The sequence below is a fragment of the Amia ocellicauda genome, chromosome 7 (genome assembly GCF_036373705.1).
Source record: "Amia ocellicauda isolate fAmiCal2 chromosome 7, fAmiCal2.hap1, whole genome shotgun sequence".
NCBI classification, from domain to species: domain Eukaryota; kingdom Metazoa; phylum Chordata; class Actinopteri; order Amiiformes; family Amiidae; genus Amia; species Amia ocellicauda.
The window spans coordinates 30,861,245-30,879,355 of record NC_089856.1 but is presented as its reverse complement, the minus strand read 5'-3'; the positions used below and the strand labels follow the sequence as shown (position 1 = coordinate 30,879,355).

General features: G+C 43.1%; 2 protein-coding genes across 2 annotated transcripts in view; both read right to left on the bottom strand.

Annotated features, from left to right (window-relative positions):
• Positions 1–8,573, bottom strand: part of sned1 (sushi, nidogen and EGF-like domains 1) — a 34,313-nt gene extending 25,740 nt beyond the window's left edge. Inside the window, exon 1 of the mRNA XM_066709150.1 lies at positions 8,292–8,573. Within this exon, the coding sequence (XP_066565247.1) occupies positions 8,292–8,504 (213 nt within the window). The 5' untranslated portion in view covers positions 8,505–8,573. The remainder of the gene's footprint in view (positions 1–8,291) is intronic.
• A 1,467-nt stretch (positions 8,574–10,040) lies between these two features.
• Positions 10,041–18,111, bottom strand: part of crocc2 (ciliary rootlet coiled-coil, rootletin family member 2) — a 34,975-nt gene continuing 26,904 nt past the window's right edge. Inside the window, exons 26-36 of the mRNA XM_066709149.1 lie at positions 17,860–18,027; positions 16,562–16,946; positions 16,254–16,408; positions 15,859–15,979; positions 15,561–15,724; positions 15,010–15,450; positions 14,190–14,339; positions 13,705–13,905; positions 13,390–13,521; positions 13,082–13,261; positions 10,041–11,956 (exon numbers count right to left, since the gene is read on the bottom strand). Of these exons, the coding sequence (XP_066565246.1) occupies positions 11,873–11,956; positions 13,082–13,261; positions 13,390–13,521; positions 13,705–13,905; positions 14,190–14,339; positions 15,010–15,450; positions 15,561–15,724; positions 15,859–15,979; positions 16,254–16,408; positions 16,562–16,946; positions 17,860–18,027 (2,181 nt within the window). The 3' untranslated portion in view covers positions 10,041–11,872. The remainder of the gene's footprint in view (positions 11,957–13,081; positions 13,262–13,389; positions 13,522–13,704; positions 13,906–14,189; positions 14,340–15,009; positions 15,451–15,560; positions 15,725–15,858; positions 15,980–16,253; positions 16,409–16,561; positions 16,947–17,859; positions 18,028–18,111) is intronic.

Here is an 18,111-nt window from a genome sequence, read left to right as displayed (position 1 = left end):
AGAAGTTCTGCTTCTAATATCATTACTGGGTTGAACCACCTCCTTTTGTTTGCATTCATTTTATCTTGGATTTCACAAGTGTGTTGTGAAAGTGTGTTGATTAATTGTTTATCATGTTCCTTGACAATATCTTCTGTATTACCTGCATATGACAATATTCAAGGGTGAAGGATTTAATGGTATTGCCCCATAACAGTCCTGATAATTAAATATCACTTTAATCCTTGGCCACAAACACTAAAACTGTGAAAAGAAATCAAGGTCTTTCTATCAGGTGTCAACTCCCCATTTGTCAACAGAGTTCAATACCAAAGTCTCCAGCTAGAGCAGAGAGGGGTGTGGGGATTGCATGCTATTGCCAACAAATGAAGTTGGTAAGCTGGAGAATTTGCACTGGGTTTTCTGTTGATTTAATTTATATTTTTTTCAGATGGTAGGATTTCAGTCTTACCATTTTTAATGCAAATAAATGAAAAGGAAACATCAAGGCAAATTGTGTTTCAGTGCAGAGTCTGTATGCACCTGTGTACCCACTTTTCCACATGCAACTTGAAGACTGAGGTTTTTAACAGCATGTTAATTCTCCATGTGGGTTTTCTATAAAGCGAGGCTATGAAGGCGGGTGTCAGCCTTATAGGCAGCAGCAGGATTACAGTGCCCCTGTTTGTGGTTTACAGCTGTTCCCAGGAGGACATGAGATCTCCTTATTGACTTAGAGCTTCCAGTCTTGAAGTGTATTTAACAGTGCAGTATTCTGTAAAATATATTGTTTTTGTAAGGCTTTTAGGGCTGTCTTTCAAATATAATCATTTTTATAACAGGACAAAGCTGGAAATTGATTGGACTGTCACATTATTTTGCATTTTAACTCTTCATAAGGTTCATAAGACCCATAACATTACACACAACTGCTAAGGAAGGAAATGTGTTAGTTGACAATGGTTTATGATACAGCATAAATGTATTAAACTCTCCTATGAGATTCATAGAGGTGTGCTTTCAACTAATAATGCCTAGCTGGTTATTTTTGAGAGGGAAAAAACATTTTACAGCTGTATTGTATTAAGGTTTCTACCATGTTCAATCACACAAGAAAGAATTGCAAGGTGAGAGAGGGAGAGTGGGCGGCTGAAGGATGGACGTGTGGAAACTCGGCAAACTAAAGCCCAGAAGAGGATGCTGATGGGAGGGGGAGAGGGAGCGAGGCTGGGCTGTTGACAGTCTCAGAGGCCAGTGCCGGAGCAGGGCAGGGAGGGTTTGACAGCGGATGTATCCGTTTCCTCTCCGAACAAACAGCTCCCTTGTTCTCCCAGACAGGAGCAGCTGAGAAAACCTCAGCCCTGCACACCTGCCCCTGGCCTTGCTCAGCGCTCCACCACTGCAGGAGGAAGCGGCTCTTAGGAAAGGTCTTGAAACGGTCTCCGACACCCACAACACTGCGTTGGTGCTACGGTAACCGAGGAATTTGGACAAGAACCTTAAATGGTTCCCAGTAGTGTTGACAAACATTTTACTGTGATAAATTAAACATCCATTGTCACATCATGATGTGCCTTTTATCTGGAAAATCCTGTTATTTGGAAAAGAATGGTGAGAAGATGAATATATTTATAATTATAAACACAGATGGGGGATGCTTGGTTGCTTCTATTAGAACAGGTAAGAGGATCCTGCAAATTGACCATTCCAACCAATGAAAAACAGACAATCTCCACAGCTCTTGCTGATCAAAATCCAGTATTTCATTTTGGGCCTGCAACAACCAATGTCAAATGCACTGCTATAACCTATCATTGTGAAGGACCTACACTTTTCAGTACATGTTTGTTACTCTTGTCCGCCAAATCAAAGCCTTATTTTCATAACTGGAGTTTGTAACTGTGCAGGTACTTTTTTTCTATTATTCACTAATCCGCATATGCAATGTGACATTTTTATGGCTCTGTCTTCCTGTTGCTACATCACACAAACGGATATCACGCCATCTGTCCTTTGATTTCAGTGCAGGCGGTTTAAAGCCCCCCCACCCGTAACTGTAAAATAAGTGTAGGAAATCACTCAGAAAGTTAAATTAGTGATTATGCACTAATGCCGGAATATGTTTTGGCTTTTTATCAGATCACTGAAACATCTGGAAAAAGTTAAAGCGCCGTTTTCTCAATGTCCAAGTATTTTATTAAACTGAGCTGGTGTAATTCAAAGTAACCGGAGCTCTAGAACAACACCAATTTGCTGAAGCATATTACACATGCCCACTTCTCCAGCCCAGATGTTCGAAAAGCAACAGCCTCATTAGAATGAATACCAATCTGGGTTGGCTTTCAAACAGCTCTTACTGTAAATGGTTGAGGAGCTTTCCAACAATCAGAGTGCTTTTCCTTTTTTTTTATGGCTCATATACATATATACAACATGACAGATGAAACACAAACCTCGGCTTTGACAGCATCATCACTATACACTACAGGGCTGAGATTCTGGGGATACTCTGCTGACATGTTCCACTTCACAAACCACTGAAAAAAAGCTTAAATGATCCTTTAGCCCTGTTTATGTCATTGGTTAAGTAAGTATACCCATGGCTCTTGTGAATGTGTGACTCCAAACTCACTGAAAACAAATCAGAGTAGTTAACATCTGCTACTAAGAAAACACTGTGTTCTGGTCTTGGCCAATGTTTTCCAGACTGAGAAAACCTGTAACAGTCGTAGGTGGGTTATGAAAAACAAGACCAGAAAAAAAAAAAAAAAACACTTTTAGTGACACTACAGTCTTACAGTAACCTTGTCAGTATCTGTAGAGAAAGTTAAGAAATACCTCAATGCCTCAGATGGCCAGCTTTCCACCTTTGGTCAATGAAAATCTTTCCTCAGATAGATTCAGGAAAAAATCCATTAATATTATAGTTTCTGGAATGTGAGACAATGATAGAAGAGGCAGGGGGGAGGGGGAGAGCCACAGAGTTAAATGCAGACAGACACTGCAATATCTGTTATAACTAGTACAAAGTTTATGGCCATACCTTCCCCTAAATATAATGGCTGTAATACTAGCACTAATTGTACAACTTATAATACATGTTATTGATTATAATCTCTACAACTAAAATGTGTGTTCCTGCATTTACCATAGGGGCGTAAATACAGGAAAGACAAGGCCACTGGAGAGCACTGGTGCCAGCGTGAAGTACGAGCTACAAAAGGAACTAGCTGTGCTATCAATGTAATATTTTTCTTTGTGTGATAATGATAAGTATAGAATGAAAGAATAAAAATATCAATAACACGGTTTATGTAAAACAGGTACAAAAGACCACAAACGACACATTTACACATTTTTAATTGATGGGAACAAAACTGGTTGTGTAAGTTATTCTTAAATTGAGGGCCAGTTGAGGGCAGATTTTGTTCTCAGCAGGTAGAAAGTTTATTGCACCCTCTTATATGCACCCCAGAGTTTATTTTATTTTATTATTTTTCGGTTTTTTATGAAAATATTGAGACTTGAGCTCTGTATTTGGATCCATTCAGAAGGTGCCATGTTGATGTTTAAACATTGTGGCATACGTGTTTTGACTGACAGAAATAATATGGGCATATCTTTGTTTTAAATAAGTAGATTACTAAAACATGAATCTGGGAAGAGAACCACAGTTAGAATTGAAGCAATTGAATGTGGCCACATTTGTTGTCGGACCCCATGCAGGATGGCCTGTTTGTCCACTCCACTGAGCAGCCCCCCAGCCCACTGCCCCCCGCTCTCTATGGGCCCACGAGGTGCAGCTCCACTGCAAAATGCTGCGTGTTATTTTTTGGGAATTCTTGACGGAAATATCCTGGGTTTTCCTTGGGTAGTTTTCTTTGGAGCCAAGTAGTTTATAGACTAAAATAAACTTTCATCTGGGAAACCTCAGGCCAAAATAAACCCTGGATAAAAAAGGTGCCCAAGGATCAGCTTGGGAAAACATCAGACTTTCACTGTCACAGGGGAGCTTTCACAGACCAGCTCGCTCATCCCCATTATTAAATTAAACCCCCCAAAAAAGATCTGACACGTGGTATGGTTAGACTGGGTCCTGCCTTGTATCAGCCTGCACTGTCACCTTGGACTTTCATTCAGTCATCTCAGAATTCTTTATGAAGCAGATTAAAGCAAACAAAATTAAAAGATAAACGTCTAAGAAAATTCCTCTTCATCACAATATTGAACAGTTGAACCTGCAGATTAAAATGAGAAAGAGTCTATTTGAAAGAAAACACATTGATGGTGGACACATATTGAAGCCGATGCTCTTTACAATGTGAGCTGAACTCTTGTGCTTGTAGTAAAGCCGCTGTTTCTGATGACTTTGCAGATTCACTTTCAACAGTTAAACAAACCTCGGTTTAAGTGCTCTGAAAACAGCTCAAGCAGAAAACAGCCATTAAATCTGTACAATATGCAAGCTGTATGTCGTTTTATGATTTACATTTCTGTATGCTTTCTCAAACCAAAATGGTATTTTCCTGCATGTATATTTGGCAGTGATGTTCATTTTAATGTTAAACCGTAGGCTCCTCAGACTTTCACGATAACACAGCACTGATGAGATAGATTCAAACTACGATGCATTTTAAAATTTTGTTTGATTACCGATTACTCACCGATAGGCTGAATGTCAGACGTAGAACTACAATTTATGCAGCTCCAATCTAGGCAAAATTTCTAGACACTAATTCTGTGAGTAAAAGTTTCAATGCCATCTTTGTTCATGGGAGCTATTTCATCCTAAATATAATTTAGCTTAAGGTATTATGCTTTAAAGTGTGAATCTAGTTAATGTTATTTAAAATATTTAAACTGCTGCAACCCATTTGGAAGATAAATGACTGTTGGAATTTCCCACAACATTTACCTATCTTGACTGGGCATTGTCTGAAATGCATGGGCAGAAGTCATCTGAAATCAATTTGAAAAATAGGTTTTTCAGCAGCCTTTCATTGACTGATTTGAGAGTCTAAATGAATGCAGGGGGCAATGCTGCTCCTCTCCTGACAACAACAGTCACTACTAGCAGCCTGTGATGGTGAATATGTTCAACATCCAACTTCATGGAAAAGGCATTCACTCTGTTGCATTTTGGGCATTCCATAGGCTCATTAACCTACTGTAGGGTATCTCAGGTGTGACATGTGGGCTCAATATGGGCAGAACGGTTTTGAAATATATAAAAAAACGGTGTGCAAAAGATTTCTTGACTTGGGCCCATTCATCAAATACAAAAAAAATAAACATTTTCCCAGTGGTTTTAAAATCCAGCCTTCCACGATGGAGATTCATTAATCCAGTGTTGTATTGTTTGAGCTCCAAAGAGAGTATACAGATGTGTCTGTGTTCTGTTAAATGGATAGTTTGCCTCTTAAACAGAACAGCTGCTTGTTCCAGAGGGAAGCCCCTTCTCTGTTATCTAACGGGGGGAAGAGGTTAAGACGAGATGTGAAAACTCCCAGAAACACAAAGCAAAACAAAGGAAAGCTCAGCCCTCGCAGCAATGGGATTCTAAAATAAACTAAGGCGCTACGAAAACGGCAAAAACTTGGAATCAGGAAAAAGAGCTACTTTGTCCTCATCGTTTCTGAAGCCAAATCAGAAGGAGGTTTAAATGCATAGAGGTTGAAACAACAGAAACATGTAGTGCTGAACGTGAAAATCGCGTGGGTTGGTGGGAGTGTGGGCGACAGTTTGTTTGTTTATGACTGTGGTGGGGGGGGCAGTTAACCCCACTGTGTCTACTCAAGGCAGACAATGAGAAACAGGCCTTCTCCTAATATTCATTTTAAAAGAGGCATGCATGTACTGAAGACAATGTAGAGGGACAAATCTCAAATGTACATAAAATTTGTACTTTAGTTTTTGTCCTGCTTAAGGACACATCATTGGTGGCCTTATTAGGAGGAGAATAAACAAGCCTGTCCTCTCTATATGAAGGGGCACATACTGTATACTGTATACAGTATGTGGCCCCCCAAAAAAATCTTCAGGCAAATCATTTGGCGTACGATCCACAGATTTTGCTTATGTAAAAAAATTGAATTCATTGATTTCAATTCTGCAACTAGACTTGGCACTAAGACTAAATCAGCTAAGTACAGTGCTCCTGGATTGTAAGTACATCACAGTATTAACACTGGTCAATGCATCATCTTTCTTCATTTTTTATTTCAAATGGCTCCATTCTCTGTCACCTATTATAAAGGCACTTTGCGCTGCTGGTTTTGGAATGCTGGAGGTTGCTGGAGTCCACCCGTTTGGTTCTGTTGCTATGCCCTCGAGGCCTGGAATGCTCTCCCTGGAGAAATTAGACATGCTGACTCATTCTTTTTCTGCATTCACTTATTCAAACCTCACCTGTTCAAAGTATCTTTAAATTACCAGGGATAACACTGTGCTTAGTGTATGTGAAACAGGGCATAAATGAAATCCAACCAACATGGCTTTGCAGCTAACTTAGACACATACTATGTTGTTGCCACCTAGTACCCTGCAAGAGACAAATGCATCAAAACTCTGCATCAAAACGCTGCACTGGGGTCCTAAATGGGCATAAATCTGAGGTAGCCAGGCACTCTAAGAGCAGATGAGTGTGCTGTGAAAGCATGTTTCCTAGCCCTGAATGTGACACGATATTGCTAGATTTTATTCATCCTTGTAAGTGGTTGTGATGGTACACAATGCCATCAGGAGTGAAGTGTATCAAACTAAAACCACATCTACTGGCTGACACCTTGGGTATATTCCAAAGTGCCCTTTAAATGAAACAAAGGTGTCTGTTCATTTGGACTCATTTCTGGAAGGCACATTTTTAAAAGAAGGGAGGGGTGGCAATTAAAAGGAAACACATCTTGACATGAATATTCAGCTTTAAATTAATGTTTTGACATTTTTCGCTGTGGGAATAGAAGCTCATGGATAAAACAAGACGTAACAATCTTTTATGAGGGATGAGTGTCCTGTTATGATTATGTGAAAGAAAAGTGATGATTTATCTTGCAGCATTAAACAGTGCCAAGCGGTACAGCAGGGTTCATAAATAGGAGAGCAAAACCGAATCAACACACTCAATGGGTTTCATTGCGACATCGAAACCACAGCTGTGGCAACAAGCTTCAACACCTTTTGAAAAAGAATTTGATTGTGAAAGCATGTATCCTTATTGAAACTGCAGCTGAATCGTTTTTTTTAAAACAGTATTGTGCTGGAACTCTTTGATGATATTGTTTGAACCCGCATATTGCTGGCCGCAGTTATTTTTTTAATTATTTCCCTACGTTTCACATCTATCATTTGTGAGACCTTCATTCATTAGTATCTTATCATCTGTGTATCAGATTATGTGTGCAGCATCTGCCAATCTGTTTGCACTTCTCGGCATATGAACTATATTACCACTTCACACACTTTGTTCCGAGAATGTGTTTCATTCAACTCACAGCTGTCCGAACTGCCTTTAAACTAAAGAGGTTGATCGGCCAAATTGTTACTTCATTACTTCAGGTTTTGTAGTACTATTAAAGTCAATTGTACTCCTTAACCTGATTTACATTAGTGACTGTATCTCATGCTATATTTGTATTTATTTAAATTACTTATATGTAGTGTTTTACATTTGTAAGGAGATGTGTAACTCCTCACAAGGGGATTCACTCTTACTATCGACAGTGTTAGTTTACCAGGCCCTTGTCTCAAATATCTAGAATTTTGCTTTCTACTACTTTGGCAGACATCAAAGCGTATTTCCCTAAGCTTAATACAAGCACGTTCCTATGCGTGTTGACTCAGCATGCACTGCTATCATAACTATCACACTTTTCATTCTAAAGACATTGACTAGGCACAGTTCTAAGCGGCACCTTACCACTAGATAAGCTTGCTTTTTTCTGCAGCTTTTTTTTTTTTAGTTAATGCAGTGAGCCTTTGTGTTCCTTTCAGCTGCAACAGACACAGAGAACAACCAGCTGAACAGTCCCACTGAAAAGCCATGCTACCCCAGATGACACCTGGAACTCAAAAAGGAAAACAGTCCAGGTCACCACCTGGGAGCTGCAGCTAAGTCTCACTACATTTAAGTGCAAACATTACAGCAGTAGAAAGTTAATCACTTATACTGTCTAGTACTTTGTATGAGACCGACCTCAGCGGAACCAGTACAACCAGTTCAGTTTTAGGATTTAGGCTGCTGGTGAGACTTTAGTAAGCATTCACACACTAAACTAAACATGACAAGATCTTGGGAGAAGGAACTTTCTACTCACATAGAGCCCAGTATGTCTGTCTCCAAAGAAGGGGAAAGCTACAGCTATCTCCACCAGTCCAGAGCCCCCGTCGTCCTGCTTGATTGTCTGGGAGTCCCCCTGCTCCTGGCCGAAGGGGTAGAACTCCTTCAGAGGAACGGCCAGCTCCACCACAGTCAGCAGATCCAGGGAGAGCAAAGTGCAGAGGCAGGGCACAAGGGCTGCCAGCCCCATCTCCACAGTGCAGTATGGGGGTGGACGTGGGTTCCAGGGGCTTAGGGTTAAGGGGAAGGGGGAAGGGGAGGGGGGGGTGGAAAGCAGGGATGGAGGGGGCACTGCAGCCTCCACCTCCTTCACAGCTGTAGTAAAATTTTCCTTCTTTTTTTTGTTTTTGTTTTTGTTTTGTTTTTTGTTTTTCCCCCCCTCTCTTGCGTGTCCCCCCTGCTACTGAGGCTGATAATCCAAGACTTGGGGGCAGATTCCTGGCATTCTGTTGGTTCAGTGTGCTTTGCAGCTTGCAGGATCTCAGCAAAAGAAAAGGAAGGAAAGAATGAAAAAAAAGGAGCAGAGTGATTCAGCTCCGAAAATTTTTACAATCCAGCTATTTGGTCCCTGATGGTTAGCTTAGAAATATCCTCAATAAAAGCTCTATTCTGCCTGCCAAAGGAGTTCTTTCAGTCCCAGCCCCACCCCCCCCTGGGATTCTCTACCTTGCATAATTAGATGCTCTAGGCCAATCACAAAGGAGAGGCCAGTAACTGGATAACAACTGGGTGGAGCTATGATAATCAAAGAGCTGCTTTAAAGAAACCCGGACAAGGCTTTCCCCCTAATTCTTAACCCTTGCCTTGGTGAGGCTACCTAAACAATCCTGCCAGCTGAACACGAGCAGAACATTTGCTAACCATCAAGGCTGAGAGTTAACAATGCTGTGTATTCAAAAGCCAACACAATAGAAGTTTCAGAAGACATTCCACCTATATTAGGACTTCAATCTCAAGTACAAAACAGTCCAAATGTGAAGAGTAATCATCACACAAAAAGTATTGTTAAACACCCCCCCCCCACACACACAACCCCTTCAAAAAAGAAAAAAGTAAAAACGTAATAAATTTAAAACAGGTTTCCCTAGGCTTAGTCCAAAGCATGAATGAAGAATACATCCCTTTGATCTGACTATAACTCCGTAGACCCTTTCAAGAGCCACATCTATCTTTCATCTTTCTGGTTCAGCATACAGAGCATAGCCAGTAGTCAAAGCCTACTTCTTCGCAGAAAAGAACAGTTGGATTCACTGCTGTTATGCAGAATATTTACTTCCCGAAAACTGCTGACAATCGAGAAACACATAAATATTTAGATTAGAAAAAGAAAGCAGTTGACCTTAAAGTCAGTCCTAGAAACCCCTAATTATAAACCCTGTGTGAGAATTATGGGAAAAGTCGAGAGGGATGTCAGAAACACTTCCTGTATATCCTACAGAGGCATCTAATCCCTATTTATTTTTCATGGAGTATATTAACTGAACTTATTTTTTGCAAAGAATAACACTATCAGAAAAAATATCAACGTGATTCAGCGAGTAATTCATTTCCAGTCTCCACAAAAGCAGACAAAAGAGCTGTTCTGTTCCTTCAAAATTAAATTGACCCATTTGGAGATACTGTCCTACTGTTGCCTGGAAGACCACACAAACACTTACCTCTTGCCATGGATGCCATAACTTGGTGACAGAACTAGTAAATGTTTATATAGAATCACCCCAACAAGTTTGTGCATCAAGATCTTTATTTTGTTTGAAGTTCACAGTAGTTCATTTTGAATCACATTAGAAGGAAAGGGAACTATGAAATACACTGAAGAAGGAAAGCATCTGAATAAACTAGACCAGAGAAAACAACTGGCCACTCAGGTCAGAACTAGCAATACAGACCGGGAAACAATAATGACAAAAATATCCCAAATAACCCTCTCAAGCCTCACAGCTATTGAACCCCCATCAGATATGTTTGTATAGAGGTCAATTCATCTTTCTAATCTGATTTCTGGACTGTTTGAAGACCTGTTGCTGTTGGTATAAAAAAGGTATAAAATAAAGTATACAAAAGATAATAAAAGTGACAACCAAAACATTATTATACAAATAATTTTGTATTATTTGTGCCGACTTCTTACAGTCAATATATAAAACACATATGCTAAATAACGTTTAATATAATGTGTACATTCTTTTAAGTTACTTTGTACTTAAAGACCCCAATAGAATACAATACTAAATGCAGACGGGACACATACCAAAGCTTCCCCATACTGCAACATTGGTGTAAATACAGGTATATTGTTGAAATTTGATTTACTAGTATTTGGACGTTGATTAATATGGATTAGGTTTAGTAATCCCCAAGGGGACAAACAGTTGGCAAAAAGACAACAGTGTGGAGTCGGTGTATATTACAATGCACACACTAGTACTGCTGTATTTTTACTGTTATTTTATGTATGTTCGCAGGTGATACAATTAAAATTCAAAGGTAGAACACAGGATAGAATGCAACAATCAAAATCGCTCAACATCATTTACCACAGTAAGTTAATTATTAATTGTAAAAAATGTCACAGGGGAGAAATACAGATGAAATGAGAAAATAATCTGTAAATTGTAAAACTGCAATTAATCAACAATTAGTCAATTGTTCCAGTAGGAAATAGTCAGAGCAATCACCGATCACATTTGCATAACAATCTACACAGATACATACAGCAATGCCGCGTTGGAAGTATCTAAATTGCAGCTAAACCTCTGTGCAGCATTTTAAATTGAGATTTAAACTTCTCAAAATGGAACTGCACTCTTGGGGGGGATCAAAATGCATCAGCATTGTAGTAAAGGGATGTATTTGTGAAGCACATTCCGGAAGTATAATGTGATCCTTATGGTGTGGTTTTTGAACAATTATGTGATAAAAAAAAAAAAAACTTCATTACCCAGTTGATTTATGCCCCCGAATTCCTGAGCAAAAATGCAAAATTTTGTTTAATCTGACACTTTGGCATACAACACAGTGGACAGCAGCCGAAAATAAAAAAGGTTCACATTGTGGCATGACATTTTGTTTCTTACTAAATATCATTCTAATCACTTTATTACATTTTTAAATATTCCACTTGAAAGTCACTATGAATAAAGGAGCCAGCTAAATGCACGAAAACCACAAACTGTATTTGAAGAATGTGTAGCAAACTGTGTGAAAATAGTGAACTGGAAATGACATCTTTCTCTTTTTTTCTTTTTTTTTCCCCTAAACTGTTCCAATTGGCAAATAACTCATTTTTTCATGTGGATAAAGGGAGAGATAGGTGTAAGTTAAAGTATTTGATGATTCAGTGTATCCCTGAGACCGTCCAGTTCTTCTGCTAACGGAATCTGTGCAATGCTTTCTCACAGCCTCTGTGGATATGTATTGTAGTAGCTGCGGTTTGCAGTGACTCTCAGTTATACAAGACTAAACCTCAGGTAACGATGTCATAAATGGCTCTGAAAGGTAGTATATAACAATTAGTGAACAGATTATGTCACAGAGCCTAATCTTCCCCCAGTTAGGTTAGATTGCAGGTCTGAGGATCTGGCTGACATAGGCTTGTCGACGTCTCATCTCCTGGTCCAGTTGCTCCTTCAGTGTGGACACCTGAGAGAGACAGTAGAGACAAAGCTGTTTTATACATTTCCTTTTTCAAATGTACTATGTGGCAATTCATTTTCCACCTGATTTCCTTGCCCTGATGAGTGGCCAGATCTGAGATTTCCGAAGTGCGTTCCTGTGAAGAGTCACAGTAGTGCTACTCCACCCATTCTTGTACTTGGCTAGAGTCTATGCCTTGATTCCCAATTTTCCCTCTCTCACAGCAGTAGAATGTGATACTACTTCATTCATATTCTAAAGCACTAACAATCTCCCTTTGGTGCCATTTGGTCAGTGGGATGACAGTTGTATTGCTGGAGATAAGCAGAATCACTTATTCCCAGTCGGTCTTCATTTTTCCCCCTTTGCTTTGGGAAGTGAGGTGTTGACAGGGTTCAGTCTTTCTAACTTTCCGTATAAAATGTTTGTGCAATAGTGAAGAAAACACATTTAACTAACCACCATATGGAGTGCAGCTTTATTCACAGAGCACCAGTCTTACGCGTGCCGCTTTCTTCTGTTCTATAGAAATGTGCCCTGTTGTAAACACTTGCATGAAATCCATGTTTCTTAAATATGGGCGTGTGAGAAAAGGGTTCAAAGACGCTGTTCTGGAGTTGCTTTTCAAATGTAACTTAACCCTACCTACTCCACACACAGTGGCGCCTCCAAAGGGTGGCCAGGGGGGGCCACGGCCACCCTGATACAATCGCTGGCCCCCCCACTGCCCCCCCCTCGCGACAACACAGACAAACACCGTCAGCATCCCCCTGCTAGCACCACGGACAAAACACTGTCAGCAGCACAACCCCCCCACCAACACCACGGAAAAAAACACAGTCAGCCACCACCGCTTGTGTCGCGGACATAACACCCCCCTACTCCAGCAATGCAAAGAAATGTATGGCCCTCCTAATATTACAATATTAGAACCGCCACTGTCCACACAATGGAGTTCAATGGAAAGCTGATGATGGAAAGGAAGACTGTGAGGTGTACTTCAGCAGGGGCCAAATATAAAACAAACGTGGTTGGGTGAAAGAAATGTTTTTCTCTTCACCAAGCCTAATACAACGTCATTCCCCATTGAGGAATGCTTTCAGACGACACATTCGGGACCGTGGCTCTCACCTGCTCCTCCAGGCCCTTCACTCTCTGGCGGTGGGCTCTCTCGCGTGTCTCCAGGGCTCTCTCAGCCTGCTGCTGGGCCCCACGCAGCCTCTCTGTCTCCAGCTCCATCTCCTGCCTGTGGCGGCCGGTGATCTCCAGGAGACGCTGTGCATGAGCCCGCTCCAGCTGGGAGATCTGTGCCTGGTGACCACAGAGGGACCACATTAGCATCATCTCACTCCCATGAATCACCAGAAATAAAGGTTCTAGCTGCAATGCATTCATATCGGATGAAAATGACTGACAAGGTTGGCCTCACTGACTCTCACCTGCAACTGCTGAACCTCTGCCTGCAGTTCAGCCAGCTCCTCCTCCATGCTGCTCATGGTGTGGTCCAGCTGCTCTTTTTCTCGCCCAAGGCGTACCGTCTCCTCCTCATGTTTCAGCTTTTGCAGTTCCACCTTCCAAAAAACACAGCCCCATTTATTCAAGACCTAAATGTCACAGTGTATAATCGTGTAGCACAGATATGGGTGTGATATGGGTGAGGCTATGCATGATTCCATTTTGCAACAACTTCATATACCACACCTTAAAAGAAAGACATGCTTAATTCAAAGTGCTGTATGTATGTGAGAAGTCACCTTGTCCATGGTCCTCCTCAGCACAGTCCTTTCTTTGTCCAAGCGGGAGATGGCTCTCTCCATCTCATTGCGCTCATTCTCCAGATGCTCAACAGTGCTCTGCAGGGCGCTCACCCGTTCCTGAAGGGCCTGTCTCTCCTCCTCCAGCTGCCGAGAGCTCTCCAGGGCATCCTGCTCACTGCCCTGCCTGTGTCGCAGAGCCTGAGGTCCAGAGAGTTACAGCATGAGAGCTACCATCACTTTTAAATACCTTGTTCCCACCGTTCCTCACAAAGGTCTGCCCCTCTCTCTCTCTCTCTCTCTCTCTCTCTGTACCATCTTGTCCCCGTCTTCTTCTCATAACACAGTTTATATACAAAGGACTCAAGTTATCATTCCCCCTGTATCCTCATCCTCATTTATTTCCATTCTACAGATGTGCTCATTCCCCCTCCTTGGCAGAGTGCTTGGTGCTGTAAGTGAAATCGACCCCTCCTTAGTCTGACCTCCTGCAGAGTCCTGGCCTGGCTCTCCAGTTCCCGGTTCCTCAGCTCCATCTCCTCCTGTGTGCGCTGTAAGCTCTGGACCCGCTCTGTCAGCACATGGTTCTGCTTCTTACACTCCGACAGCGACTCCCGTGCCGAGTCTAAACGCTCCTAAACTCAAAGAAAGACAGCCAAGTCAGGAAGGGAAGAGCATCAGCAGGTCTCTCTTCCTGCCTGGCAGACCCAATTGCCACATCTCAATGACATGGGTAGAGTTTTTTTAATTTTAATTTAGTGACATCATTTGACGAATTGGAAAAAAAAAAGAAAACATAATATGCAGTTTTGTTTACACTGGGTTTTTAAATTCAGCCCCAAAACTGAGCCTGAAATGCTCTCTTGAGGAACTCTTGGAAAATTAATGAGCTAGCATGACCATTTTATTGCCAAGACCTTGAGGTCCTCCGGGGGAACGATTGCAGCAGAGGTAAATAAAAAAACAGCAGTAATGTAGCTGTAATATAAATTAAAAAGCAGTCACATAAAGAGTATAATTTATGAGAGGCAAGACTTTCAGTAAATAGCATGGGGATGACAAATCAGACCATGATAAGGAAAGTCATGCTCTTTTTCAATAAAAAGAACCCCAAAAAAAACATTGATGCCAATGCTGATAAATTCATGAATAAATGTTTGTATTATTTTAGCAAAGTGTTTTACAAATCGCGACAGAAATGTGCTGTGGGATTTATGTCTTTATAGCCTGTTCAAATTCATGACCAAGTTCCATGTTTAGAGATAGAACTAGTTTCCGTGTCAGGCCGGCACACTGTAATCTTGCCTGTAGCATCCGGCGGTCCTGTTCGCTGGAGGCCAGGCCCTTCTGAAGCTGTGAGACGCGGTCCTGCAGGGCCCCAGTGCTGGCGCTGCTGTCACTCAAGGTCGCGGAGAGGCTCTGCACCTTGTCCTTCAGCTGGCTCTCCCCCTCCTCTGCCCGGGCCAGCATCGCATTCAGCCGCTCCGTGTTCACCCTGAGGCCGGCCACCCGGTCCTCGCTCTCCGCCAGCTCCCTGCGCAGCCCAGCCAGCCGCTCCTGCAGCGTCGCGACCTCTGCCTCCCTCTCACCCACTACCATCTGTGCCCGCTGCAGCTCCCCCTCCAGAGTGCGCTGGGACAGCTCCAGACGGGTGCCCCGTGCCTCCGAGGCCTCCAGCGCCTCTTTCAGCCGCCTCCGCTCCGCCTCCAGCCTGCCCTCCGATGCCTGCATCCGGGCTAGTTTCTCCTGTTGAGACCGGAGAGACCATCATCTATCCAACTGAGAACCCATCCTCACAAGCAAAGAGCATTGCCGACTTGAAGGACATCTACAGTCTAGGTGGCTCAGCTTCTCACCTGCAGAGTCCTGCTCTCTCCCTCAGCTGCCTGCAGGCTCCGCTCCAGCAGGGCCACCTGCTCCACCAGGGCTGTCCTCTCTCTGTCCCCACGGCGCACAGCCTCCTCGTGCACAGTGAGGGCCGCCTGGGCCCCGCTGACCCGCTCATCTGCTCCTCTCTTCTCTGGAACAGGACAACAGCCCATGTTAATACGACCTAAATCTGACACTATATGACATAATATATAAGACACTCCTGCATTTTGTTTGTGGGTATGGCCTTGACTCCAGGAGAAACCAATGCCCCTTTCCGCTCACCATCCTCCAGCTCAACGAGACACTTCTGCAGCTGCTGGAGGCGGGTACTAATTCGGTTCCGCTCGCTCTCCAGCTCCCCCATCTTCCTTGAGAGGTTCAGCACCTGGACCTGAGATTCATCCTGCTCAGAGATCAAAAGCCTCCTTAGCAATATTCAACACAGCATTAAATTTACTGTTACTGCAGATGACAAATATCAAACCTTTGCAGAAACATATCGGCAACAATGGGCACTGTGTTGCGTGAGAGGCAACCTTAATTGCATTTCATGAGCTGTGTACAGCAAAACAAAGCTTTTAATGTCGTGTATGCACAGTATCCCACCATACTCTAATATAAAGTGACTCCAGTTTCATTGGACATTGTATATGAGCTCCAGATGGCTCCACACTAACCCGATCCCGCTGAGTTTCCCTCAGTTCCTGCAGAAACTCCCGCAAGGCTCCTTGGACCACCTCCGGCTCCAGCTCCCAGTCGTCCCCACGTAGAGGTGACCCGCTGACACTGCGGCAAGGGGTGGAGCTACGCAGGCCGTCCACGCTGTCACCTCCTGGAACAGAGGAGACGGACGCTGAGGCTGACAGCATGCTGTATAGGTGTCGTGACACTGTGAGGGTTCTCTCAGTATCAGCAGGCAATGTGAAGCAATTCTGCAGTGGGAAGCATGCTGTACTATATCTTTCACTAAGGCCATGGTTAATACCTTTCACTGGTGACAGCCCTCTTCTGGGTGAAGGGCTGCGTCCTCGTGGCCCAGGGGTCCGTGCCCGCCCGGTGCGGCTGATCCCCAGTGTTCGGCGCAGGACGGAGGACAGGCTGGCCAGTCTCTGCTCCAGATCACGCCTTGCGCTCTCCGCCTGGCCCAGCTGCTCCTCCAGCCCCTGTGCCCTGCCCTCAGCCGCACTCAGCTTCAGCGTTATTTCCCGCAGATGGGTGCCTGCCTGTTGCAGCGCCCCCTCCAGTTCCTCGGCATCCTCCTTGAGTCTGCGCTCGCTCTCCTGCAGCTCCGAGGCCCTGCTCTGCAGCTCCTCCACCCGCTGCCTCTCCTCGCTGCCCAGATCCTCCACACGCCTCTGCAGCGCTGCTACCTGTCAGGGCACAGAGTGGGCAGACTATTGGGCATGGACAGCCCATACCCAGACTCCAGGATATTGCCTACAAATACCTAAGAAATACTCGGCTGAAGTGTTCTTAGATTTGAGGTTTACATCTATAGTTAAATCTATATTATATACTTCCAAGAGCAACCTAAAATGATGTTATTATTATTGTATTATTATTATTTATTTCTTAGCAGATGCTCTTATCCACATATGTTCCAATATGTGCACCTTTGAAAATAAGGGAAGTGCCATGTTACGTTCAGACAGTTGCCAGTTGACTGTAGTACAGTATAGTCTCTGTATACACCTCTGTCTCTGATGATCCGCGGTTCAACACCCAGTGCCCGGTTTGCCATGGATGAGTCAGTGACGTTTTAGTGCGCTTCAAACTGAATATTTGACGCAGTTGCCTACAGAAGATTTCCTCTGGCAAGATTTCCTGATGACACTTGTTGCATTCTCACTAAAATTAAATATGTATTTAACTTAGCTGTGTGGTTAACATATTCATGTTATTCAGGTGTCACATTTTTTCACATCTATGCCAGGAAGCTGAAGAAGGTTTATAAACGTCTGCTGTAGACATGGTGTTACCACACTAATTTAACTGTGACTTAGAAAGATTTTTGCTCCAGCGCACAAAGTACTACTGCCTCTCTATCTCTAAACAAACACCAGCTTAATTTATTTAAAGTTATGGGGAATAAATATATATATCTATTATCAGGACATTCTACAGTAGTGTTGTCTTATGCTAGATATTCAGCTTAGAGATTTTTTTTTTTTATAAAATGGGGAAGCAATTCTTGTCCTGGAACAACTTTGACAAGCAAGCATTGCATGCATGTCACATGATCTTGGTTTCAGAACAGGTGGAAGAAACAGGAACAGGCCTCACCTCCTTTAAGGCAGCCTCCTTGCTGGCCTCGCTCTCGAGGACCCTCTGCTTCAGAGTGAAGGCCTCTCGGCGCGTCTCCTCCTCTCTCTGCTCTTCCTGAGACACACGGGTCTGCAGCTCACTCAGCTCTCGGCTGCGCTGCGCGTTCTCATTGTCAAGGGTCTTCACCTGCACACCACACACACAAAGGAAGGCAGAGAGAGGAGGGACGGAAAGAGAGAGAGTGAGAAGAGCTGTAAGAGGAGAGATAGC